This window comes from Larimichthys crocea, chromosome VIII (genome assembly GCF_000972845.2).
Source record: "Larimichthys crocea isolate SSNF chromosome VIII, L_crocea_2.0, whole genome shotgun sequence".
NCBI classification, from domain to species: Eukaryota; Metazoa; Chordata; class Actinopteri; family Sciaenidae; genus Larimichthys; species Larimichthys crocea.
In genome coordinates this window covers 31,599,921-31,626,026 of record NC_040018.1, presented here as the reverse complement: position 1 = coordinate 31,626,026, position 26,106 = coordinate 31,599,921, and the positions used below count along the sequence as shown (strand labels likewise).

The following is a 26,106-nucleotide window of genomic DNA, read 5'->3' as shown; positions in this document are numbered from 1 at the left end:
TGCGTCTGTTAAACTGAAGTCATAGAAGTCATGATCTGAACTTTTGGGTTGCAAAGAGGTGGAAAGTTTCAGCTGGGGAATTATGGACATTTCTGTGAATTAACTGTAAATTGTGGTTAATTTAAACAAAGTGTGTCATATCCAAACATGCAAAATAAAACAGATTTATTTGTAAGTTTATCAAGTTTGAATTATTTCATTGAACAATATCATGTAGTCCATGAGCTCACATGAGTCTTCAACAGTCTCTGTGTGCTCTGGACTCTAAAGTGTGGTCCAGGTACAGAGATCACCTGTGCAGGTAGGGGGCGTGGCCTCAGTAGCCCTGCAGTAAGCAGTGTGCTGTGTGTATGTGACTGAGGAAGAGCAGATATTCAAGTGGACCTGCAGGAAATCTGGTTGTTTTAGTCAAGATGCTGAAATACATTTAAGTTCCCTGATGAGGGGAAATCTTAAGTTTTATAAATTCCCAGTTAGTTCCTGTTTATTCCCATAAATTCCCATGGTAAGTTTCCAACTTTGCAACCCTTCTTAACACGTCATCAGCCTGTAATATTGACAGATCTGAAGATGAGTGACTGTGATCCGGATAACAATCTAATCTGACAAACACTTTGATCTCTGCAGGAACTTTTCTGTGTTTCAGACGTGCTTCATATTTTCAGATCTAACTGTGCCTGAACTGTTTTTATTGTGCCGATCGTCGTCAGTGTTCATCATGATCTGTGAGCCGAGTTCTGGTTCTGGTTCAGTCGGTGCAGGTCTGGTCTGAACAGAACATTACAACATCTTCACACAAACATCATGAAGTTCATGTTGGTGTGTATGAGCTGCTGATGATGAGAGGCTGAGCGTGAATGGATGTGTGTGTGTGTGTGTGTGTGTGTGTGTGTGTGTGTGTGTGTGTGTGTGTGTGTGTTGATAACAGCATGTTTGGTTTCACACCTGATACTTGATGATCAGCTCCGCTCACAGGAGCAGCTGGTGAGGTGCATTGTGGGAAGGACAGAGACTTACCCTGGGACTGCTGAGAGGACTGGTGGACAGACCGGAGGACGCTCCGCTGATCGACCGCGATCTACACAAACACACACAGAGTCAGATCAACACACTAAGAACTACACAGTGCACAATAACACACACACACACACACACACACACACACACACACAGAACAGGTACACACTTTGTGAGACTCTGAACAGACTGAAGGTTCAAACGAGGACGGACACTCTCACATCGTCCTGCAGCACAACGACAAACAGTCAACCAATCAGGATGAAGCTCGTTAACGTTCAATCTAACGACGTGTCACAGACGTGTCGGAGGTCAACAGACACCAGCCTCTGTGGCCACTGTTTAATTCAGGTGTTGCAGTAATAGATTACTTTTAAGAGTACCAGCTTCACAGAGGTTAACGGTCGAGATACAGCGTGTGTCGACTTCACGGAGCCTCGTCGCATTTCTGCGATTATTCCAGTGAAAATGCAAAAGTAGAGACTCGAATGACTCGAATGACTCGAAGCACACAGAGTAATATCATAAAGTAACTTTTTTTTGTTAATATTATTCTTGTTATTATTAATCTGACTTCTCAGAGTCGGAGCTCAACATGTCGTCGACCACAGACGCCTGTTACCAACATCAAACATGAGCAGCATCCTGGGTTAAAATCAATATCTACACATCGTTCAGACGTCAGCATCACACACACACACACACACAGACACACACACACACACACACACACAGACACACACACACAGACACACACACACAGTAAAATTCATTAGCAGCGTTTCTCTTCTCTTCATGAGCTTTTCCATTTTTCATTTACGAATCATTAACTTTTCATATCTCCTCCTTCTCCTTCTCTTTTACTCAAATGGCATCTCACACACACTGAAACACACACACACTGAAACACACACACAGGCCTGCGACCGTCTTTGAAGACTTTAGGATTTAATTGCCCGAAGACAATTTGGCTTTGTTGGAAGTGAAAAATGAAAACAGTAAATCATAATTAAACGTGCTCGAAGACACACACACACACACACACACACACACACAGGAGGGATGACATCACTCTCTCAGTTTCGTGTCGTCGTGTTGTGAAACATCTTGTTTCATTTCTATAATTATCGCCTCGTTTCTTTGTTCCTCACATTCTAACGATGTTTGTGCAACATAAAAACTGAACAAAGCTTCTGCTCTTAAAATCAGCTGATCCACAGCAGGCTCATTTCTGTCCATCACGTCACAGTGAAACATTATCTAGAGCTAATATTTCAATCTTCCTGATGACGTGCTGCACAACACTTCATGTCTAAACCTGAATCATACAAATAAAAACACGACGAATGCTCTAATCGAGTGTTCGTGGTGTGTTTGTTAGTTTTCTCTCGGGTCGGCTTGTTGACGAGGAGAAAACTACGATATGATCAGACGACGTGCTCAGCTTTGCTCATCTCATCTCACGTTCTGGAGGACGTCATGCCGTCACACACTTCAGAGAGGCGAGCTCACATTAACATGCCGCTCGTTAACGGTGACACCGTCCACCACTCCACCATCAGGAAGCTCGGCTTTGAAACGTGGAGATGAATTCACGGTGTGTGTCTGTGTGTGTGTGTGTGTGTGTGTGAGAGGCGGCGACGGACGAGAATGGATTTCCACAATTAGATGATGAGTGCGATGAAGGGCCATTCAGATCTCCACCTCCTGTTTGTGCTCCGCCTGCAGCCAATTAATTTATGCCAATCTCCATCAGGACGCCGACAAACAACGCAAGGTCAGGATGGAGGCTGTGCGGAGGATGCCCATGCTGAAACACACACATACAAACACACACATACAAACACACACTGATGTGAGGATGGATGGAAAGAGGAGGAGCGGGAGCTGACGGTGTGTTCTGATGCTGCTTCTGTCTCACAGTTTAGTTTCACTTCCTCCAGCGTGAACTCAGAGTGTGTTTGCGTGTTTGTGTGCTCACACTCCACACACACTCTGTAACAAAGGTTTCATTGTCTGCGCCCGGTGTGACGTCAGCGGCACGATCATCGCGATCACGATATGATCACGATGTCTGCTGACTGCTACGAGTCAAATCTATCTTTAACTTTTATTTCATCTCTTTTCTGTCGGTTTGAATTCAATAAAAATATTTTAGAGTATCACTTCTAAAAACACATTTTTATAGACTTCAATATATTTATTCAGTTTTGTTTTTATCATCTTGTATTTTTTATGTTTATTATGTTTAAATTTAAATTTCCTGTTTGTGCTCGGCGGTCAAATCACGTCATGAACGCTGCATATTTAAATAAAGTTATTATGAATGTGCAGAAGAACGTACACTGAACCACGAAGAAAGAACGGAAATGATTCAAGAGGTGCTGAATTATGCTGAACAAGGTCTTACCCAATGATTATCATCGATTCACAGGAATGAAAACATTTCTGTCCTCACAGTTTATAAAGTAGGATTAAATAGCAGCGATAATCTGCTAATCTGTAATCTGAGTAACATTATGAAAGATATTTTTACAGTGACGTCTGAATGAATTCTTCTTTACTTTTATTTTTGAAAACAGATTTCTGCAGCGACACGTTGACAGGTTCGCATGCTACACTTAAAAATGAAAGACAGTGACGTCAGCAAGCAGTGGACAGAACAGAGGAAGGTGAAAGAACAGAATGGATCTGACACGACGGGCGGAGCCGACCAATACCTTTCCTCCTTGCTGCAGTTAGCGTTTGTGATATCCAAGCTTTTACTGAAAACAGATTTGCTAAAGAGGGGCAGACAGAAAACCAAGAGACAGACAGAGGCGGTCACATAAGGGGAATCGAACATACAGCATGCAGAAGTATAAGAACGAAACAGACTGCAACACAAAAACTCTGAGCATGCACAGACTGAAACCAGAAGACACGAAGGAGAAACATTCATGGGTCATGCTCGAGTCATTCCACACACAAACATCTCTGTCTCCATCTCCTGGAGCTCGTCTACACGCCGTAATGTTCAGATTGATTTTACCTCGGCTGACTCATTCATCAGCGAGGACAGACCGGACACGTAACAGCAGCTGAACACGCACACAATAAGAAACGTGCTGCGTGTACTGGAGCCACGAGAGCAGAGGAATCAAACTGATCAGGAAGCTGATGATGCTGTGATGAAGTGTCACCGTCAGCCTGAAACATGCTGCACTGAAGCTTTTTTAGTAGCCGAATGATGGTGTCAACTAGCCGAATGATGGTGTCAACTAATGGTCTCAACTAGCCGAATAATGGTCTCAACTAATGGTCTCAACTAGCCGAATGATGGTCTCAACTAGCCGAATGATGGTCTCAATTAATGGTCTCAACTAATGGTCTCAACTAGCCGAATGATGGTCTCAACTAATGGTCTCAACTAGCCGAATAATGGTCTCAACTAATGGTCTCAACTAATGGTCTCAACTAGCCGAATGATGGTCTCAACTAGCCGAATAATGGTCTCAACTAATGGTCTCAACTAGCCGAATGATGGTCTCAACTAGCCGAATGATGGTCTCAACTAATGGTCTCAACTAGCCAAATAATGGTCTCAACTAATGGTCTCAACTAGCCGAATGATGGTCTCAACTAATGGTCTCAACTAATGATCTCAACTAGCTGAATGATGGCGTCAACTAATGGTCTCAACTAGCCGAATGATGGTCTCAACTAATGGTCTCAACTAGCCGAATAATGGTCTTGACTAGCCGAATAATGGTCTTTTCAGACGGGGAGTGGCTCTCTGCATGTGGCCTGTGCCGGCCCCTGGCCGGGATCAGTCTCTTATCATGGTGGTCAGTGGCCGACAGTGGCTGAGTCGTTACTGTGCATCACAGACAAACTGTTGCTCGTTGCTCGACCTTGCAGACTGTCAACACGTCCCTACAACCAAACCTGATCGAAGGACGTTGGACGTGAGTGTTCACCGGCTGATTTAAACGGCGGATGTTTGACTTTACTCCGTGTGTCTGTCGAGGGTTTTCTTTGTGGAAAGTTTCAATCTGAGCAGAAGTCTAATTAACCAGAACAAGTGAAAACAGCTGTGTGGGTGTTCTGGGCCTTTGAGGGACGTTTGTCTCCGTCTATGAACATCACAGCTGCTGTTTCTGCCTCTCCGGGAGAAATCCTGCCAACATGTGAACTTTATGTGTCTTTAGCTAAAACTAAACACGTCCAATGGCAACTCCTACGACATAAATCCACCTGATTCAGGTTCAGACGAGCGTTTTCACTGACTGATCAAACAAACTCAGCTCCATGTTAAAGACTGTCATGCAGGTTCATCACTCCGCTTGTGGCCCTGAAATTAAACTGATGTGAATCAACTCGTGTCATTCTGAAGGCTGTGAACGATGACGGACGTCAGGGCAGATTGTTGACCTTAAAATGAGTTAAATAAATTCATATAGTTACATGTAAGTTCTGTGCTTTATTGGTTTATTAGGATAAATGTTCCAGTTACACGTCGACCTCAAACTGAACTTCTTCTTCTTCGTCATGTTTTTGTGATGGAAGCAGCTCCTGCAGGACGTTTGTTTGTTTGTCTGAATATCGCAGCCTGACTCTCAGATTCAGGACAAACGTGACATCATCCTTTTATATTTTCATTTATTTTTGATGTTCTATCTTTTATTTAGTGTTTACTGTATCGCCGTACGTCATGACTCTTTACTTCATGAGTTGTTTTCAGCTGCCTGATGGTCGGTCTGTAAGTCTCACGCTGTTATCGATGAAAAGAGCTGCATGATACTGTGGATAGAAGATGGAGCCTCATGTTTCTGTCATGGCTTTAGATATTTACATGAAGAAGCACGTCAAACACAAACTGCATGCATGTTTTATGTGCTACTTAAGTAAGTCATTGTAAACTTTATTTTTAATGTTTTTAAACTAATCACGAGGCCTCCATCACCATGCACAGATTCTTACCGCTTTACCTCGATGTCAGACGCTCTTTCTTTCTTCTGTTGTGTTGCTCTCTCCAAAACCACCAGACTTCATCAACAGAAACATTTTACCTCTGCAGAACCTGAGATCTGCTGCTCTACAACACAAACAAACTGACTGACAGACTGTAAAATGACTGTTCTGTGGTGTCTGCTGACTTTGGAGAGAGCACAGATCGATTTCATGTTGCACAGAGCAACCTAAAACAATCTGTATCAGTCAGTGTGTGATAGTATTTTTCACCTTTTTGACAAACTTCATTGACAAAAACTGCAATTTTGCATTTGTCTTGATCAAATGTTACAACCCTGAAGTCAGAATAACACAAACAGTCGAGTAAAGCGACTGTTGTATGCTGTCGATGGTAAAGCCTAAACACGGCGCACACTTTGACTGATTTTCACGTTTTCAGGTCTTTTTGTTTTGTCGTTCGTAGCGGTACATCGCTCAGCTTCATGCTCGACCTACAAACTGACCGCCGTCTCCTGTAAGTGATACACTGACTGCTGATCAGTACCTCATCCAGTCATACCTGAAATAACCTGCACCACACCTGTACGGCACCGTTAAGGTGCTTCAGGATTGTACCTGAAGGTAGAACATAGTTTCCACTCTTTGTTTTGTGCAAATAATTATGAAAAATGAAGGTTTGACATGCAAGATGCACAAAATGTGACACTCTCAGTCTGATGGATTGTGTAAAGTTAGAATTTGTTATCGATCACACACAGAGCGAGTCCAGGCTCAGTCCTCGAGTCTCCTTCAAACCTCCGACATTCGTCCCGACAACACAAACATCGACAGTCACTTTATGCACCAACTTGCCAAACACGTGTCCGGGTCACAGTCGTCTCTGACTGCATGCTCCATGCACACTTTACACACAGACGCACAAACCTCAGAGTCCAGTTCATGCATGTGAACAGCTGTGATCAGAGCACGCCGGCTCCAACAGGACATGACGTTACGCATCACGTGATATGTACTGCACGCCTCGAACCGACATGTATTTAACCACAGTTCACTGAAGGAGGACGAGCAGGCGCTGATGAAGAGCTGCTCCTCTCAGCTCCGTGAACGGGGATTAGATACATTATTTATCAGGACTGATAACCGTCATCAATAACACTCTGAACAGCAGCACATCTTCTCCACTGACCCGTGTGTGCGTGTCAAACATGTTCGTCCATGCTCATCCACACGCCACGTGCAGATCTCCAGCTCTTACCTCTGACCGTGGGTCGCCATGTCGATGGCTCGTCGCACCGGTACGGGCGACCCTCCCTCCGTGACGCTCAGCACCTCCATGGACTTCCTCTCCGGTCTCCGCTTACCGTGGCGGCTCAGCATGGGCGAGTCCACGCGCTTCCTGGGAGGGTCTGCTGAGCGGGGTCAGGGGTCAAAGGTCAATGAGGGGACCAAGTCACCAAAGAACAGAGAGCTTGTTGACGACCAGTGTTAGAGCGCGCTCTCGTTCAGCCTACCGATCTCGTTGCGTGGCGGCAGGTTCTGGTCCTCTTGGCTCGGATACCTCTCCTTACGGTCCAGCAGCAGGAAGTAGATCATCTTTTCCTGGTTGTCCCTGGAGAGAGAAGACAGTGAGAGAGCTCGCCGTCAGCCGAGAGCTCATTGGCTGAGACGCTCCGTCATCACAAGACGTGTTAAACAGAAGAATTCATCAAAATGACAATTCATCATCTCCCTCCTCTTCCTCACTCACTCCTCGGACAGCAGGTCTTTGGTCAGTTTGTCCTTGTCTCTGAAGCAGCCCAGAGAGTGCATGCTCTCCAGGACGTCGGGGTCGATCTCCTCGGCTGCAGCCAGCATCCTGATGGCCACCTTCCTCGGGACGGGCTGCTCGGGCTCCGGCTCGTTCTTTCCAGCTCTGCAACAAAACACAGCAGCTAACAGAGAGACCACGACCGGTACCGGACCAGGGTTTACACCATGTACGGCACCAACACAGACTGTTAAAAGCGTTTCTCAGCCACTTTGGCTCCAGTAAAACGCAGAGACCAGATTTGATCTGAAAGTCAGCATGCTCTGCGAGGTGACATGTTTTTCTCTGGTCTGGTGCCTCAGGTCATAACATGCTGTCCACATCTGTCTCCGCCATCTACTGCAGGTAACACACGGACTGTGGATCAGTACCTCATACATTAAAACCTGAACTATCCCTCTAACTGCTTCGATGTCTGATGGGACAGAAATGAGTCAGACGACCGGACTCTACTGTAGTTTGGGATTATTATTATTAACATCTCAGACTTTGAGTTTTACCTCTCGACAAATGACAGCTTATGTTTCTTGACTTCTTTGTAGCAATGGCATTGAGTGACGCAACATTTAATTAAACTCTAAATATAAGTTTGAAAAACAGAATCCAGCTTTCTGAAACCATCAGACATCAGAGGTCCATTAGGAGCGGTGCCGGATCCTGATATTTCACTCTGAGGACTAATGGACCGGTTTCTTCTCTGAGAGGCTTCATGCAGAGATTTGACTGACTGGCATTGATGAGCGTCATTATTCTGAATGTGGACACACCGTGCATACCGACAGTGAACAGAGAGGAAAGAACCGACAGGTGGATACTTACAGGTACCACGTATGCTTCTGGATCTGCTCTAACTGTAACAAGAAGCAGAGAGAGCAGAAGGTGAACATCAATGACTGAAACAAACTGCACTTTGAACGTGTGGAGACACTTTAAAACATTCATTAATCTCCTTTATAAAGGTTTATCAGCTCTAACTGCTCAGACTGAGTGAAGGCACGTTATCTGAATAATATTCTGATCTTTGTTTCCTCGTCGTGGTGAAGAGCTGCAGGCTGAGTCTATCTAAGTTTAGTCTGAACGAGTCCTGAAGCCACAAACTGAGCTCGAGTCCACTGATGGAAGATTTCAGCCGGCGGTGACGAGGCGAAGCGTGACGTGCTCACCGTGAGCCGCTTGGTGGCGTCCACTTCAATCATGCCGCGCAGCAGGTTCTGACAGTCTGGAGGGATGAAGTGAGGCATGTGGAAAACTCCCAGCTTCACCTTCTCCAGGAGATTCCTCAGGTTGTCGTCGTCGAACGGCAGAGCGCCCTGAGAGGAAGAGGAGACACGGCGACATGTCGGTCAGCGTTACCTCAGTCTGAGTCAGGTTAAAGAACAAACACAAAGTCTCCTTGAACCATGATTATGACACCGCTCTTCATGTTTTATATCCTTGAATTTATTTCAACATTTGGAGCATGAGTTTGATTCAGAATTTCTCTTTTTTCTGCTTTATTTTTTATAGAAATAGTAATAAACACTTCATTACATTCTTTTATTTTGAAATCCAGATACAAGTTGTTGTTGTAATTCAAGCTCACAGATTTAAACAAATGTTAAGACCTCCAGGGGCATTATGGGAACAGCTGGTTGTAATTTATAAAAAACAACAGCATCATCGTCTGAATGTGCTCAAACAATAAACAACCTGTTTCTGTATTTGTTGTGTGAAATCAAAAGTTCCCAAGACGCCTCACAGAGCTAATTAAAGAAATGTAGATTCTGTTCTCGCAGGTCAAAACCAAAAGAACCTGGAGATGACCGCCCTGCCCGTCCACCTGAGCCTCCTGAACACCTGACAGGAAGCCGTCAGTCATCGGAGTCAGCGATGATGAAGCCAGCCGGCTCCGCCTCTGCTCTCCAGCTGGGGAGCGCGCTCAGTGACGTGATGACTGACGCCGTTTCCTCCTGACTGAAAGCGAGGCAGATGGCCGCTGACGCCGTGTGTGATCAAAACAACACGAGGAGAGATTTATCTTCCCGCGATGACTGTTCATCTCTGTCTGTTAACTCCTGTCCTGCTACGCTGACCTGAGTCTGTGTGGGACTGACTTTTAGTGGTTGGTGAGAGCTTGGTGAAATAAAAGGCTGAAAGACAGACGCCGAGCTGGGCTGACTGCTGCTGGACTAGGCAGTGAGATCAGCTGCTGCTGGGGACCTGGATGATGATTGGCTGTAATCAGAACAAGTACTCGAGCTGATGGAGACATTTCAGTTTGCGGCACGGTCGTCTTATTCAGTACACAACGTGTTGTATAAGCACAGACACTGATGAAGAAGACGGGCACATGTTCTGACCTCCAAAGATTTGCACGTTAACCTTTAAATCCCAGGACGAGCGCCGTCGTCGTCAGGTACTTTATTTTGTGTCGAAACATTTCACGACCTTTCTCTTCACCTTGGATATTCAGCTGGGAACAAGTGCTTCACAAATGAAGAGTTCATTCAGCATAAATATTTGCCTCGGGAAGAAACTAAATCAACTTCTCCTTCCTCTGCAGCGAGCAGAGTTTTTCTGGAACAGCGTTTTTCTGACGGACAAAAACACTTGAAGGGGAAAAGAAGTCAAACAGTTTCACTGTACGTCCTGCAGCCGTGGCAAAATATCACTTCTCATTTCACTCTCTAATGGAAAGGTTTATATAAACGAACCAATGTGAAGAATCCAGGACGTAAACTGTAGGCTGACACTTTAAACTCCAGGTAAGCTAAAACATGGAGCCTGGAGCTGAATTGGAGCTCATCAGTCAGCTGTTCTTTGGAAAGATTTGGCTACAGAGACTCGTGATGATGTGGTGAACCAGTTTGGAGTTCTGCACAGAGAGTGTACTTTGTACTCCAGCAGGATGCTGCAGCAATGCAGGTGAACTCTTTGCTGGATTTCTATTTATAGATCAGAAATCCTCACGTTTGTGGACGGACACAATGGCAGAGGAGAAGAGGCCGAAGAGGACGCTGAGGGAGGAAGCAAAATGAGGAACATACTGGAGGTGGTTTGTTGTCAGCAGGAAGACTCCAAACTCGTCTTACTGACCCCAGTGCAGGTGAGGAGAGCGTGTGAACTCTAATAATCTAATAATTCAGTAATCCAGCATGAAGGTTCAGCTCTCAGACGTCGTCGTAGACGCTGACGTCGTGGACAGAAATCATTAAAATCACGACGTGAAGTCTGTGGACAGGCGGCCGTCACTCACCACTAAAAGTGCAAACAGGATGACTCCACAGCTCCACGCATCAGCTTTCCTCCCGTCGTACTTCTCCCCCTGTGAGAGACAGACAGACAGACAGACAGGCAGACAGACAGACAGACAGACAGACAGACAGACAGACAGACAGACAGACAGACAGACAGACAGGCAGGCAGACAGACAGACAGACAGTGTCATTTCATGTTAATGTAATCCTCCCGTATATGAAGCTTCCTTCAGTGTATCGTCAGTGATTTGTGATGCCGGCTGCTCTGCAGTTATTTTTCAGGATGAAGTTTCCTCGTCCAGCGTCACGGAGTCATTTCCGCAAACACGCGACAAACATCTGGACGGTAGAGACGCTTTTAAACTAACCACAAGCAGTTTTTAACAGTCTATGTTAAATGAGACCATCAGTGAAGACTCAGTAAGTCTGTGTAGTTATTAGTGATAAGTCCACAGGAGGCATCGGAGTTTAAACTTGAAATATTAATTTGAGTCTCAGAAATAAAATAAAAAAATGTTTGTTTGAAATCAGAGAAAATGTCACACGTTCTTTTTGTATTTCTTGACGACGTCACAAAGTGCTTCACACAAAGATAAATATTTAGCCTGAGCCAGCCTTGGACGCTCGGCCTTAGTGTTACGGCTGTGTGAGTGTTTGTTGTGTATGTGAAGACAGGTGTGTGGTCACCGCTTCCTGGAGACCTGCAGGATCACGATTGGAGCGACACCTGGTCGGAGATTACTTAAACTACCCGACAGTCGAGGCGGACTGTGTTTTGTGCTGAGCTCGCCTCCGTGTTACGTCGCACTAACTCATATTTGAAAGACGTGTATTGGCTGGTACCTGGACTGGGCTGGATTTAGTCAGATATATTGTTGTTGGAGTCCAGATGTTTTATTTATTCTGTGGAGCAGAAAGCCACCAGCAGCTGATCTAAGAGAGCTCTCAGCCTCATACGAGGTCAGTGGATCTTTTATATAAGCATGATGGAGGGGGAAGGGGTGGAGTGGACGGAGAGTGGACGGAGCAGTGATGTAAGAGTCATTGTGTTCGGTGCTTCTGTTAATGCATGAAAGAAAGGAAGAGCGAGCGAGCACTTACCCTGATAACCTCTGGGCAGGCGTAGTGCGGAGATCTGAAAGAGACGGAAAGAACACGACGTTACACAACACCAGAAGAAGAGAGCAGGAGAACGTCTGCACAACCTTTGATGAAACCAAAACTACATGAAATCAAAGTCCTCAGGGCTCAGCGGCCGGACCGGACAGGGAACAACGTCAGACCACCGAGTGATTGCAACCCACTCGGCCCAACAGGAAACACGTACAAACACATCTGGATCTAGATCCTGTTCAGTCTGTTACCATGATTTCTAACGCAGCATTGATCGCTGTGAAGTTTACATGATTTGTAGTCGGGAGGCTGAAAGCAAACAAACTTTATTCATAAAAGTTAGTTTTGTGTTTGAGAAAGAGGCGATAAAAGAGACGGAGTCTTAAAACAAAGAGATGAAGTGTGCAAACGACAGAACATAAAGTCGGAAAATCAGGAAGAAACCAAAGAAACAAAAGAGTTTTAAGACACTCATAAAAAGATTTGGCAAGAAGAAGAAGAAGAAGAAGAAGAAGAAGAAGTCGTCTTTGCAGACGCGGCCTCGGAGTGAAACTTAAAATCGATCTGAAAAGTGACGAATGGAGCCAAAGAATTCAACCGTGATGTCCGATCAATGAGCTGAGAGCTCGGAGGAGAAATCCACAAGGAGAACTCTCACTGAAGTTCATTAACGTTAGCAGCTTCACAAATCAACAACGAACAGCAGCTCAGATTAGAGTTCGAGTAGCAGACTCACGTCAACATCAAGAGTTCAGAGGAGCCGGTGTGAATCACACCTTCATGTCTGCATGTGTGGTTCCCGCCCTGAAGCATAGAGGTGTGATGGTGTGGGGGAGATTTATTCAAATATAATATATTTTCATATAAAGCTGATAACTAATCAAATCCATCTAATTCCCTTTAACGTGTTTCCTCCTGAACTCGTCGTGCGGACCTGGAGATCTCTCCGAGGTCTGTGTGGAATAATCGAATAATCTCGCAGCGAGAACGTTCGTCTGATCTTCTTCTTCTGTGAAGATTAATGAGCACAGACGAAGCAGAGCGACTCCTTCTTCTAACATCGTCAACGATCGACACAAACAGCTCGCAGAGTAAACACACACTCCATCATCCTGTTTAATTATGCTAATGTCTGTAGAAAGCCGTCGATGTGAACTCCTCAAACACGCCGTGTCAGAATACACTCGTCTAATTACAGCAGAGCAAATGTTCATCCTTCCTGCGTGAAGCGACTCGTCCTGGATTCACTGTGACGTTTCATGAACTCCATTAACGTCACGCGAAGTCACGGACTTGTTACTCATGCGAGATGTTCACAGGATCCATCAGAGCTTCATGAAAAGAGAGAGACTGTCTCCATCGCTGAAGTATAGAAGACCACCAGGGACCAGAACTGAGATGTGTCCTAAACACCTCACAAACCTTTCTGTCTTCAGATGTACTCACCCACAGCTGGTCTCCAGCAGACTGTCCCCGACCTGCAGAGACGCCATGCCAAAGTCTGCTATCCTGATGTTGTTCTTCTCGTCTAACAACAAGTTCTCCGGCTTCAAATCTCTGTGGCTGCAGGACAACAGGACAGGAGACACAAGACAGACACTGAAATGTTAAAACTGATTAAAGAAGATTGTTTTTGTTAACATAGAGACTACGAGACCACGGAGACTACGTCCAGGTTTTAGACAGTCTGCGGGGACGTCACAGAGACTACGTCCAGGTTTTAGCAGTCTGCGGGGACGTCACAGAGACTACGTCCAGATTTTAGACAGTCTGCGGGGACGTCACGGAGACTACGTCCAGATTTTAGACAGTCTGCGGGGACGTCACGAAATCAGAATTACACTTTTACTCATAACATCAGCCGATGAGATCTCGACTGTCGCCATCCGGAAAACGCGGCACAGAATAAATCAGCGTCTTCAAAGAAACACTCGACGTCTGAGTCTGAACTTCTTTGATGTGCAATTTGGGCGTTGCAGCCGTGTCGAGGAACTAAAGTCGATCTCAGAGATGAAAAGAGATGAAGAGGAGCTGGACCGCTGAGCGACCTCCACGTCAGGAAGAAACCCGCTGATCAATCTCAGAAACTCTGAATTTCGTTAAATCTTTGTTAATTCACTGGAAATTCGTTTAGGATCTGTGTTCTCTGTCTTTGTGTCTCATTAAACCGTGCTGCAGACTTCACACGTTTGATTCCACATGCAGCGGTCAGTCAGCGGCGATAAATCAGGTGCAGCAGCTATTTGTGTAAATCTCCACCTCCCACCTCCACCCACCCCCGACACATATTTTGTGCCTCCAAGCAGGAATACCATGAAATACATATTTTATGAACTCACAATCACCTGGGACATTTTTATTTTACCTGCATAAAATCAAATGAGAGAGAAATTTACAAACCCGCCCTGATTCAGATGAAATCGCTGTGTAAAGGTAACAAACCATATGGAGTGGCTGTGGCAGAAGTCCAGGGCTGAGATGATCTGTCTGAAGAACTTTCGGGCCTCTTTAGGTGTTAACCGGCCTTTTTTCACCAGGTAGTCGAACAGCTCGCCACCAGACACGTGCTCTAACACCAGATACCTGCAGGAGGAGACGGGAAGTGTTAGTGTTTGGACCACTGGGAAGAACAAGAGGAGGTTTACAGGCCCGGGGCGCGGGGGGGGATGGAGCCAGTGTTGTGCCAGAACAGGAGCTGGGCAATGCATATGCATGTTACCCACACATGACTGGATTTGATCCATTAGCTTCACGTGTGACATGTCGTTTGTTAGCGGACTATAAACTAAAATGGAAATACCCCGTAAAGTGAGAGCCTCCTTCGGTTTCATCCTCTGAGCTAACATCCTCAAATCCTCTGCTTAATTTCTCCTCAGATTGAAGGAGGCATTAATGAAATAACCGAGTCATAAACTTCAGAGTATTTGGCTTCACCGTGTTGAAGTTACTGTACGTCGATGCAGGATGTAAATCCTCGAGAAAATCCTCATCGCCGCCGTTTTAAAATGTTTTATCTCCGTCCCGCGTTCATTTGTCTCGGAGACATCTCTGATCCTCGGCCCGCGCTCGGAGCCGCCGCCGCCTGATTTATTAGCAGATTAAAAGATCCGCTCAAGCGTTCACCTGTCAGAGCTATTTAAATTAGAAACGTGTCCGCCTGTGATTTGTGAGCTGGAGATTTTTTTTGCTACCACAAACTGTTTGCATCCGCGATGACCGTCCGTCGACGGCCTCGCAACATTAAGAAAACAAATTCTTGTTCCATGTGACAGCAGAGCCTTTATCAATTATTGAACAGCACATTAAGCCGTGCCGCTGGAGCACGGCCGCTACATTCAGCTGATTAATGTATGCAACAAAACACGGATATATGTTAAAGCTGCAGAGTCTCAGGGGCCCGCTTACAGTGAGGGGGGCCCATAAAACATGTCAGGCTTTAATACAATCTGAGTTCTGCTGGACGGAAATGTTAACCCGGTCTGCGGTCGTTCAGGTTTTTGTTTTTTTTATTTTATCTCTGATGAAAACATTCAAACTTTGCAGATTTTTCTCCTGAATCAGATTTTGGACATCTCAGACTAATGCTAACGATTAGCGCAGTGACTACAGACTGGAACGCGTCTGAGCGACTCTGCCGAGCAGAAACTTTTTGTTTTTTAGTCTGATCTGTCAGACTTAATTCTTTCAAGATGGATAAATGAATCAGATCAGACCGGCAGCGTCGGAAATGTTCGGTAACAAAGCAGGAAGGAAGATCTTAAAGTGAGCTCATCTTATTTTTATTTAATCCTGTCAGATCAGAGCTCGTCGATAAATTCATAGAGACGTTCAGTAAAGTTTCAAATCAACAGAATTTGACTTGAAGAATTTAAATGACTATAACTACATCTTCATAAATTACATTTGAACTGAAGATGGACAACAACAACAGATGTCACTGCTCTTTATACATGAACAGTTTAATCTGTCTCAGTGTGTGAGGACTCGTGTACTTACAGGTATTTCTTATTTTCGTAGACGTCGTGCAGCTTTAAAACGTGAGGATGCTCGATGAGTTTCAGGATGGCGATCTCTCGCTCCACCTGCAGAGAAACACGAGACGAAGATTAATGACAGAGTTCATCTTCATTCACAGCCAACATTTGTTAATGTCTGTTTTACTGGACTCGAGCCAGAACCTGAAGCCTGGACCACAGACATGACACACACACACATTATATCATATTAATCACATCCCTCGTGTAACTCTTCCTTACACTCCGTCCTGCTGCCACAAATATTCACTAAATGTGGATTAATCCGCCGCTGAAAATAGTCCCCAAGTCCTCTGTTTTTACTTCTTCCTGCTCCAAAGTCCAGCGAGCACCAGGAAGAGTCAGGAAACGCTGAGCGGCACCGTGAATAAAACCAACCGACGACAACACACCCTGATTTCCTGTCGAATAACAGAGTTACATCATCTCTGCCCGCAGGCGGTCCGGCTGAGATGATCTTATGGAGACTAAAACGTCCTGACGTACAGACGATACCTGCCCGCTGTGCTCTGGATTTACAGCCGCTTGGCACCTCAGCAGGCCGCGGGGTGAACAGAGTTCAGACCTGTGAGAGTTTCTGCACAGACGTGTTACTGAGGCTCACTCTGGCTGCTGGGCTTCTGTTATTTTTGTGGATAAACGTTCAGAAGAGAACTCAGGATATTTCAGGCTGTGAATCAGAGACAGACGAGGAGACGTTTATGAACCCCACAAGCTTTAAAATGGACCAGAATGCAATGCAGCTTCAGCATACGTTGGGATTTGAGTTTTATGCTCGTACGCCCACCACGACTCATCAAAGGAAGTAATTCAAGCCTCGACTCTGGAGGACACCGGAGAGCATTCTGGGAAAAAAACTAAGACTGAGAATAAGTACAGAGAGCTGACGGAGAAATGTGAAGATCAGAGTCTTCGTTTCTTTAATCAGCCCGACGTGAGCGTACAAATCCACGATGATACATTTCCTTTAAATATCTGGGTTCCAGAGAGGATCAGGCAGTGCAGCGGTGTGTGACGGTCTGCTGGTGGTGTGTTTGTTTGTGTTGAACGTAACCTCGATGAAACCAGGGGGAAAGAACTTTTTATTTCTCTGATTAACGACTTTATCGAGGCCGGCACTCGCTCACTCTCATTCACTGTGTCTCTCGACCACGGCTCTCTCTCTTTCAATACAAATAAAACTTCATGTTTTTATCTCGCAGCATACATTTCAGTCAGACTCAGATTTAGAAGCTGCTTCTTGAAATAAACTTGTTACTGAGGTCTTGTTGTTGAGGTCTTGTTGCTGAGGTCTTGTTGTTGACGTCTTGTTGTTGAGGTCTTGCTGTTGACGTCTTGTTGCTGAGGTCTTGTTGTTGAGGTCTTGTTGTTGAGGTCTTGTTGCTAAGGTCTTGTTGCTAAGGTCTTGTTGCCGAGGTCTTGTTGCTGAGGTCTTGTTGTTGAGGTCTTGTTGTTGAGGTCTTGTTGTTGAGGTCTTGTTGTTGAGGTCTTGTTGTTGAGGTCTTGTTGTTGAGGTCTTGTTGTTGAGGTCTTGTTGTTGAGGTCTTGTTGTTGAGGTCTTGTTGCTGAGGTCTTGTTGCTGAGGTCTTGTTGCTGAGGTCTTGTTGGCTCCTGTAAATGAAACCTACCCCGGAGGCCGTACAGACTGACGTTCCCACCACAGATCCACTTCATCGACGTGAGCTTGTTGAAAATGCCAGATCGGTTTCACACGTTTGTGTCGAGGGAATCAATGAAGGAGACACAGTGTTCGCATCAGAGGGATCTATAGCACAGGTAATCAAACCGATCCTTCGCTGATATGTCCTATTGATTTCAGATCCTGATCACTGCTCGGCTTTAAGCTGAGGGACACACATACGCTATCAGTCATCTGTCAGTCTTCGCTCAGTTTCACTCTTCTCTTGACCCTTCATTGACTGGCCGGCCTGAGAGTCTGACTCGTTCTCCGGTGTCCCTGTTCAGGGGAGATGTGACGGGTCTGAGAGGCCAAACGCAGGACAGGAAATGAAGTTTCATTTCCATCAAAGCCGCTATGTCTTCAAAGGTCTGTCATGGCGACAGTGGCTGACAGCAAATAAATAATAAAAGAGGTCCCTTTAATCTTCAGACTGTCACACCGACTTCTCCGACATCTCTCTCATCTTCTCCCAAAACTGAAGAGGAAGCAAGTCATGAGAGAAGTTTCTAAAGATCTTCAAGGCACGCTCGAACTAAAAAAGTTCATTATAAAGTCTGAAGACTTTCAACATCACTGATTTTGTATTTACAGTCAACAAACCTACAACTGTTTCTCCCGATCATCTCATCCCTGCTGACCTCCAACACTTTAACTATTTATCTGGTCGGGTTTTTGTTACATTTCCCTGATCGTCTTGTTTAAATTTACAGGAAACATTCAGAATTTTAAAACTGCGTCGCATCATCATGAAACCAGATGTTCTCATGCCGAAGACAGTCCAGAAGTTCACGAGAGAATACATCACAAACTCTGCTGTGATGTTCGGAAATCCTTGGAGAACTCATCAGTTCTTTCCTCGCTCAATAACTTTTTAACAAGCAAACAGAACAAACAAACAGAACCTCTGTGGCAGACGTCGATGCTTGAATCGTGCTCGTAGTTGCAGGTCTGGATTATGGAGTCAGAGGAAGCTTCATTACCTGATCAAACATCATCTTCAGCTGCTCCTTGCTAACTTTACACTGACACTACAGGCGTCCTGCAAACCAACAATGATCCTCAATTTCCTCTAAATTAATACCAGAACCGACACAAACTGCTGCCCGATCCGAATCTGTGATAGAACAGGCGAATCCAACAAACACAGATTTTAAATCATGTTGATGCTACACTGATCGTACCAAGCCCGGGGTCAGACCCAGATCAGACTGGATTATAAACCCGCCTCTGAGGACGTGATGGATTTATGGATCCACGGTAAACCTCAGCTGAAGATGTTTGCAGCAGTCTGCAAGCCCCCACACTAAAATGTGTGTGTGTGTGTGTGTGTGTGTGTGTGTGAGAGAGGCAGAGAGGAGAAGGTGAACAAAAGTTTAATCAACTCATTTACACCTCTGAGACCCAAATTAACTCGACCTCTGACTGAGACCGGGTCCGAGCTGAACCCGTTCTGAACCAGGACTGAACATTAAACTGTCACATGCTGTTACATCGTCTCAACATCGAGTTCTTTCACTAATGAGTCAGGCACCAGTTAACCTTCCAATGGAGAGGTGATGCACAGACACTGATCCTAGCTCAGCAATGACATCCATAAAGCACCGTCCATCTCTCATTGTCTCATTGAGTACTTGTGTTAAGATGCACTGTACTCATGATGCAGCAGTGTACTTAATTACTCTCTTTAAATATACCTTTTGCTTTGACATAAGTCTGTTTTCTTTATCCTGTCATCTGCATTCTGATAAAAAAGAAAAATTTGTTGATGAAATTTTTGCTTTTTTCAAACTAGTGGAAAGAAAACACCCAAATTCCACATTTCTGTTTTACCTTTATCTGTAGATTCCACCAAACATAATGTCTTATTTTAACAGTTTAATTTGTCCGAGTCCAGCTCATTAACATATTCTTCAGCAATAATTGCCTCATGTTAATTAATCTCATATTAAAGTGTTTTAATGTCTGCATTCTGCCTGACTTATCTCATTAATATCTTTTTAATGACGTGGACTCAGCGGAAACGTTTCCGTTAACTCAGCAAAGAGGATGAGCCCGAGACGAGATCACGGTAACCCGGGCAACAGAACCGGTTGGTGCTGGTGGATCCGGTGACCTCGAGGCGGGTCGTACCTGAGCTCACCTGAGGCTTCGCTCTTTGTACGCTGTTGGAGTCTAAAGGTGGAGGGAGGTTACAGCTCCATCCTTCCCTCCTCTTTATCACCACACATTAAAAAACCATATGGGTCATAATGGAGTTAATAAACGTCGGTGCTCATGTGTGAAGGGCGGCGAGGCCGAATGTCTGTTTACCTTGTACATGTGTTTAATTAGCCTCTGCCATGCTACGCTGTGTGTGCTCGATCGGTTCTCACTGATGTGAGGAGATGAAGACGACGGTAATTAGACCTGATAGATGGTGGATGGATGGAGGAGGGGATGGAGCTGCACCTGCATCCAACCCAGACATGCGGCAGTGTGTGTCCGCCTGCCGGTGGGAACGTTTGACACCTGGACGTGTTCGGCGTGATCCTGTTGTTAGGACGACAACCGAGGAACTGAACATCAGTACAGCTGTGATTCTCACCCCCGTCTGCTCCATCTGATGACAGACTGCAGGCAACCACATCACCTACACTCACCACCAACACCGGAGTGCAGCAGGGTCGTGTGTTGAGCCCTTTGCTGTTCACACTCTACACCAACAGCTGCACCATCTGTCACACACCACCACCTACCTCAACAACGAATACCTCCAAGCTACCAGTCAAGCTTAAAGGAGTCTGCTCCTCCGCTCATCCTCTCCACCTGCGTCTTTATCTGTTACTAATCTGACCAACCTCACATGCAGAACTAACATCGCTGCCCCGCGTCATCCAACCTCACGAAGCTGAACAATGAGGCCGTGCACACACTGTGACCTTGATATCACAGGACGTCACACACCCACTCCATCACCGGCTCACCCTGCTGCCCTCCAGGTGCAGAGCGGCTCGCACCGGGTGAAGTTTAATCCCTGCAGCCGCAGACGCCTTAAATAATGAGTCTGTACTGTTGTCTGTCTGTTAGTTGGAGCGAAAACTCATGTGAGCTGTTTGTGTCGTTGACGTCTTCCGAAGGTTGAAGCTGCTTCACCTTCAGCCTCATCACCGTCTTGACCATGACAGTCTGATAAAACATCGTCACTGCAGATGACGCACGGACTCACCTCTGGATTATTACCGACTGCTTGATTACAACAATAATTAATGAGCGTACCGTGCCTGGAGCACAAGAGATAATCGTCCTGCATTCAGGTCGAACCGTGGCGGTACTGTGGTATCTGCTCCTGCTCTCTCCAGCCCTGAGACAAGTTTGAAAAGCTACAGAACAGACGTTTTTTTATTGAGTCATGGCTGAGAAGTGTGGCAGTCATTGTGTGATAGACCTGCATTAGATAAAGAGATATCGCTCTCTACAGCAACCGATCACGCCGAGCTCCATCAGTAGTCTGTCCGGCGAAGTGTTGGGCGAGCTCAGGTGTGTTTCTTTCTTCCGTTCGCCGCCGTTTTTTCGGACACGTAAGCAGCAATGACACGAAGCCGAGTGTGAAGTCAGACAGCTGGGTGGAGATTGATGGTGACCTATCTGACAACATCGGCCATATGAACAGTGACTCAGGCCTCGCTCACAGTGAGTCAATTCTGCAACACACCTTCAAAAAAAACAGACCAACTGACTCATTCAGTCAAAAACAAAGTCCACAGTCATGTTGATAATGCAGCATCGTTAAATCACTAATTAACTGCAGCTAACTGAATCTGGCTTCACAGAGCCAGAAGCTCTTTCCACTGATTACAGGATGTCAGTTAAAGTGGGGGCGCACTCTTCACAGCGTTTAGCCCCTGGTGGACAGGTGTCATGTTCACACCTTGTTGATGCCAGTTTTCCCTCCAGTCCGATGACGGAGCTCGGAGCTTTTACTCACACCAGCGCCGTCCTCCAGTCAACGCCTCCATGCGTGATGGCTTCTCTTAATGAATTATGAGGATTGACTCGAGTTCCAAATCCCTCTTTAATTGAAACACGATACAGAGCCGAGGCGAGCGAGGGGTGATAAATTGGAACATCCACTCGGTAATCAAACTGCCATCTGTTGTTGTGACGTCCTGTGAGGAGAGCCCGGCCCACTCACGGTATCCAATAACAGTTCAGACGGCAGGCGGCGGCGCAATCAAGCGGCTGCCCGCCTCGTGTGATTTGACAGACGAGACAGAACATCCAGACGAATCCATCCAGAGGAACGACAGGAAGACCTGCGACAGGAAAGGGAAGGAAAGATGGAAGGACAGCACAGGTCAGGACGTCTGAATTTCAGCCAATCAGCAGGGAGTGTCTCCTCCGCCCATGCTGCGGCTGCTGCCGCCGCTGCTGGTGCTGCTGGGTAAAGACCAGGCGGCATGCCCAGTTTCTTCCGCCCAGACGTCTGGTGATGAGTGTGGCGGCGCCAGCAGCCTCCTCAGCGTGCGGCCGCATCAGACAGAATACATTAACCATCATGCAGAAGGACGGGCGGCTGAAGTGACGGCGAGCAGATTAAGGTCAGCGGTGAATCATGGGAAAAAAGGGGCAGATGCTGTCTTCAGCGGCGGATTGCAATCAGCATCCTTTCACTCATCTGTCATCTGCTCCATCACCGCTCCGTCGCTCAGAAGGACGTCCAGAAAAAGACGAGAAGCTGAAGATCCACTTCCTGTTTGATGCTCGACTGGCCTCACTGATCACTGAACAGAACCAGAACTTTATTCAAACTGGATCAGATTTTAGACACAACATATTTGCACAAGTGGGAAGATTCGTGTTTCATGGAGGCTTTTGGATAGGCGGCGCTCCGTCTTAGTTATAATGATGGAGCTAAGGTGGAAGTAAGGTGAGAGTGTAAAGAGCAAAAGTTACTGTGAGATCCACCAAATTAAAAGCCTTTTAAGAAATAATGCGTCACTGACATGAAAACTTTCAACTTATTTAATTAAAATCAAACAGTGAAGTGCTGAAAATCTAATTACGGCACACTGCAGGCCGCATGCTGACAGATTCTGATTTACAGGCGACAAAGTTCAGTTTAAAAATTCTCTTTACAAACCTGCAAAGAACAGCTGCTCCTGTGAGCGGAGCTGATCATCAAGTATCAGGTGTGAAACCAAACATACTGTTATCAACACACACACACACACACAGGGTAGAATGAACACAGTATTGACACCATTAACACAACCAGCCAGTCGTTGAGGAGATGAAATGAGTCCGGTCAGGCATGAGAGGGCCGGCGTCGACCTCTGAAGAGCTCAGACACACAATGAGCTGCACTTCAACAGGAAAAAGAGATTTAATCACACACACACACACACACACACACACACACACACACACCCTCCGTAGCTACATGCTGTGTCGGTTGGGCCTGATCTAGAACCGATGACTGTTCTGAGTGACGTCAGCCACCAAGTGCTGCTATAGAGCCGAGAATCTGCTGCCACCATGTTGGATGTACTGCTGCTTCCGCCTGAGTGAATTTCCCCGTTTGTGGGATAAATCAAGTCTAATCTAATCCAGATATCAGCAAAGATGCACATCATCATCTGCGGACCTGAGGCGGGTCGAAGAACTCACATTTTAGCACTTCAGCATTGGCTTCATTTCCCAGAACCGGAGGCTGCCGCTTGTCTCGAACGTGGCGGCGCGCCTGGTCGTCAATCTATGCCGCCCATTCTTAGATTAGCCAGGAGACGGTTTCCTGTCAGTCCTTCATGTGTGGAACTCAGTTAGTGAGGTAAAACATAATCTTAGAGGAAAACACATAAAAATTCATGTTTCATGTCCTCCTGTAAGTTTATTATCTTTATTTTTAGAGGTCCAGTGTGTATGATTTAGTGACATCCTCCAAAACAAATGGTGATAATTTGATCAAATGTAATTAACTTGATCAGAACGTCGAGACGAGAAACAGACTGATGTTTCCAAAGAGACGTCACGAAGTAACTAACAACCTAGCACGCAGGAAATGTTTAATTTATTTATATGTTTTATATAAATGATTTAAATTGTTGGTAACAGCACAGTCAGAGTCCAGTTGTGGAGTCAAAAATATAATAAAATCCACAACAAATCATAATCTGTTATCACTTTAAACTCTTTTTGAACTGGTGAACTTTCTTTAAGTTTCACATGAAACTATTCAAGCTGCATTTTATGGTTTAAAGTTAATATGAGGATGAAGTTTATCATTTTTATTTTAACAGATAATAATGATAAACATATTTTAATATGCTGTAATAGAAAATACAAACATTTAAATTCATTCGTTTGTCTGAACTGCACTTCATAATGAGTCCTCTGACTGTTAGCTGCTCATGCTAGCAGCCCAGGCTCCTCCACCTGCGGTTCCTCTAATGAGACTCTCCATTAGCCGCTTGGGTGAAGCTCGGGTGTAAATGCCAAGTTTGACATCTGGGTGCCAGGCGAGGTGACGCCTATGTAAGGTGCTGATCTCTGAAGTAGCACTGTAAATGTCAGGCTGCTCATCACAACACACACACACAGATGGTAGATAGGCCGTAGGAGGCTTGTACAAGGGCGGACACATAAAAGCATGTTCGCATAATCATGTGCCGCATTAGCATATGACAAAGGTAGACACCACAGAGGGACATGTGAAGTGGAGACTGGACAGAGTTACTGATGTTAACACATATGAGAGACGACACCTGCAGCACAGGGAGACTCTCAGATCAGCTACCAACCAACCACCAGCTACCACCTACCAACCACCACCTACCAACCACCAACCACCACCTAACACCTACCAACCACCAGCTACCAACCACCAACTACCACCTACCAATCACCAACCAACCACCACCTACCAACCACCACCTACCAACCACCAACCAACCACCACCTACCAACCATCAGCTACCACCTACCAACCACCAACCAACCACCACCTAACACCTACCAACCACCAACCAACCACCACCTACCAACCACCACCTACCACCTACCAACCAACCACCACCTACCAACCACCAGCTACCAACCACCAACCAACCACCACCTACCAGGTACCAACCACCAACTACCAACCACCAGCTACCTGGCAGCAGTGCAGAATAAATGATTATTAATAAATAAATGATTAAACGAACACATAAAACGGTGCCTCAGACACCTACAGGTGACCTACAGAATATTCATTAAAGAACATTTAAATCTGAAATTCAGACGTGTAACTTCATTCAAAGTTGACTTCCAGTGGAAGAGTCAGAATTCACACGGTAACGAGGAAAGTTGTTTTAGGAACAGCAACATTTTGTCATTTTTCTGGTGAGGATGGTCTCACCTTCCTTCAACACAAACACTGATCATAAAACAGTTTGTCTTGTTTCTACACGATGAGGGCTTAGTGCAGCCGATGGACAAGCTTTAAAAACTGTCTATAAAGTGCATCTGTCTGGGATAAAGAAATGTATTTATATGGAAATGGTTTCTTTAAAAGGTTCCATGTGTAACAATGAACAAGGGAAATGTAAATGTGTCTTGTATCGTGTGAACAGAGGATACATTCATATGCAAAACCTCGAAAGAATACATGCAACGCTACACAAAGTTCACGACAGAAGCGGAAAAAGAAGAAAGAAGTAAACCTGCAGCACTCTGAAAATGTCAAACAAAATGGGGTGTCTTCAAAACGCCAGCTGAAGCAGGGGTGAATGTCATGTTTTAAACATGCTCCTCCACCAAAGCCCCTCTGCTTTTTCTTGTTTGATAAATATAAATATATATATATATTTTGGATGGTTGGTTAGACTTCATTGTTTGAGAACAACAAGGCCGTAATAACTCAAGCCAATTGCTGCCTGCTGCCATGACAACAGGGCCTCAGCATCTTCTAAAATAAGACCGAGGCGGGAAAGATTAGAGTAAGCTGCTGGGGCAACCCCCCCAAAAAAAACAGACAGAGGAGAGGAACGACTGGCATCGAACACGGCGACTACGTCAACAGATGGAGGAAAACCGAGCTGAGGTACGAGAGAGCCGAGCAGCAAAACATAAAAAGACGATCACTTGAGCTGAGAGGCAAACAGAAGCATCTGCTACCTTCATCTACTCCATTCACATCTAATTAGAAACAGAACGAGCCGACGGGAGATCGTCTGATGGAGAATAACAATGCAGCAGTGGGCTGTGCTGTCAGCACACCAGAATTTTAACGCTCGAAAAAGTTGATTG

General features: G+C 45.5%; 1 protein-coding gene across 9 annotated transcripts in view; it reads right to left on the bottom strand.

The window, feature by feature from the left end:
* The window catches only part of LOC104932420 (serine/threonine-protein kinase BRSK2), a 94,027-nt gene that overhangs the window by 6,450 nt on the left and 61,471 nt on the right, over positions 1-26,106 (bottom strand). For 3 of the 9 annotated variants that reach the window (XM_027281621.1, XM_027281626.1, XM_027281623.1), the window contains exons 3-14: positions 16,123-16,208; positions 14,569-14,709; positions 13,573-13,689; positions 12,115-12,148; positions 11,013-11,081; positions 8,941-9,087; positions 8,597-8,628; positions 7,718-7,882; positions 7,482-7,579; positions 7,226-7,379; positions 3,738-3,797; positions 1,018-1,078 (exon numbers count right to left, since the gene is read on the bottom strand). In XM_027281621.1, the coding sequence (XP_027137422.1) occupies positions 1,018-1,078; positions 3,738-3,797; positions 7,226-7,379; positions 7,482-7,579; positions 7,718-7,882; positions 8,597-8,628; positions 8,941-9,087; positions 11,013-11,081; positions 12,115-12,148; positions 13,573-13,689; positions 14,569-14,709; positions 16,123-16,208 (1,164 nt within the window). The remainder of the gene's footprint in view (positions 1-1,017; positions 1,079-3,737; positions 3,798-7,225; positions 7,380-7,481; positions 7,580-7,717; positions 7,883-8,596; positions 8,629-8,940; positions 9,088-11,012; positions 11,082-12,114; positions 12,149-13,572; positions 13,690-14,568; positions 14,710-16,122; positions 16,209-26,106) is intronic. The other 6 variants (XM_027281622.1, XM_027281627.1, XM_027281624.1 and 3 more) reach the window with 3 other exon arrangements.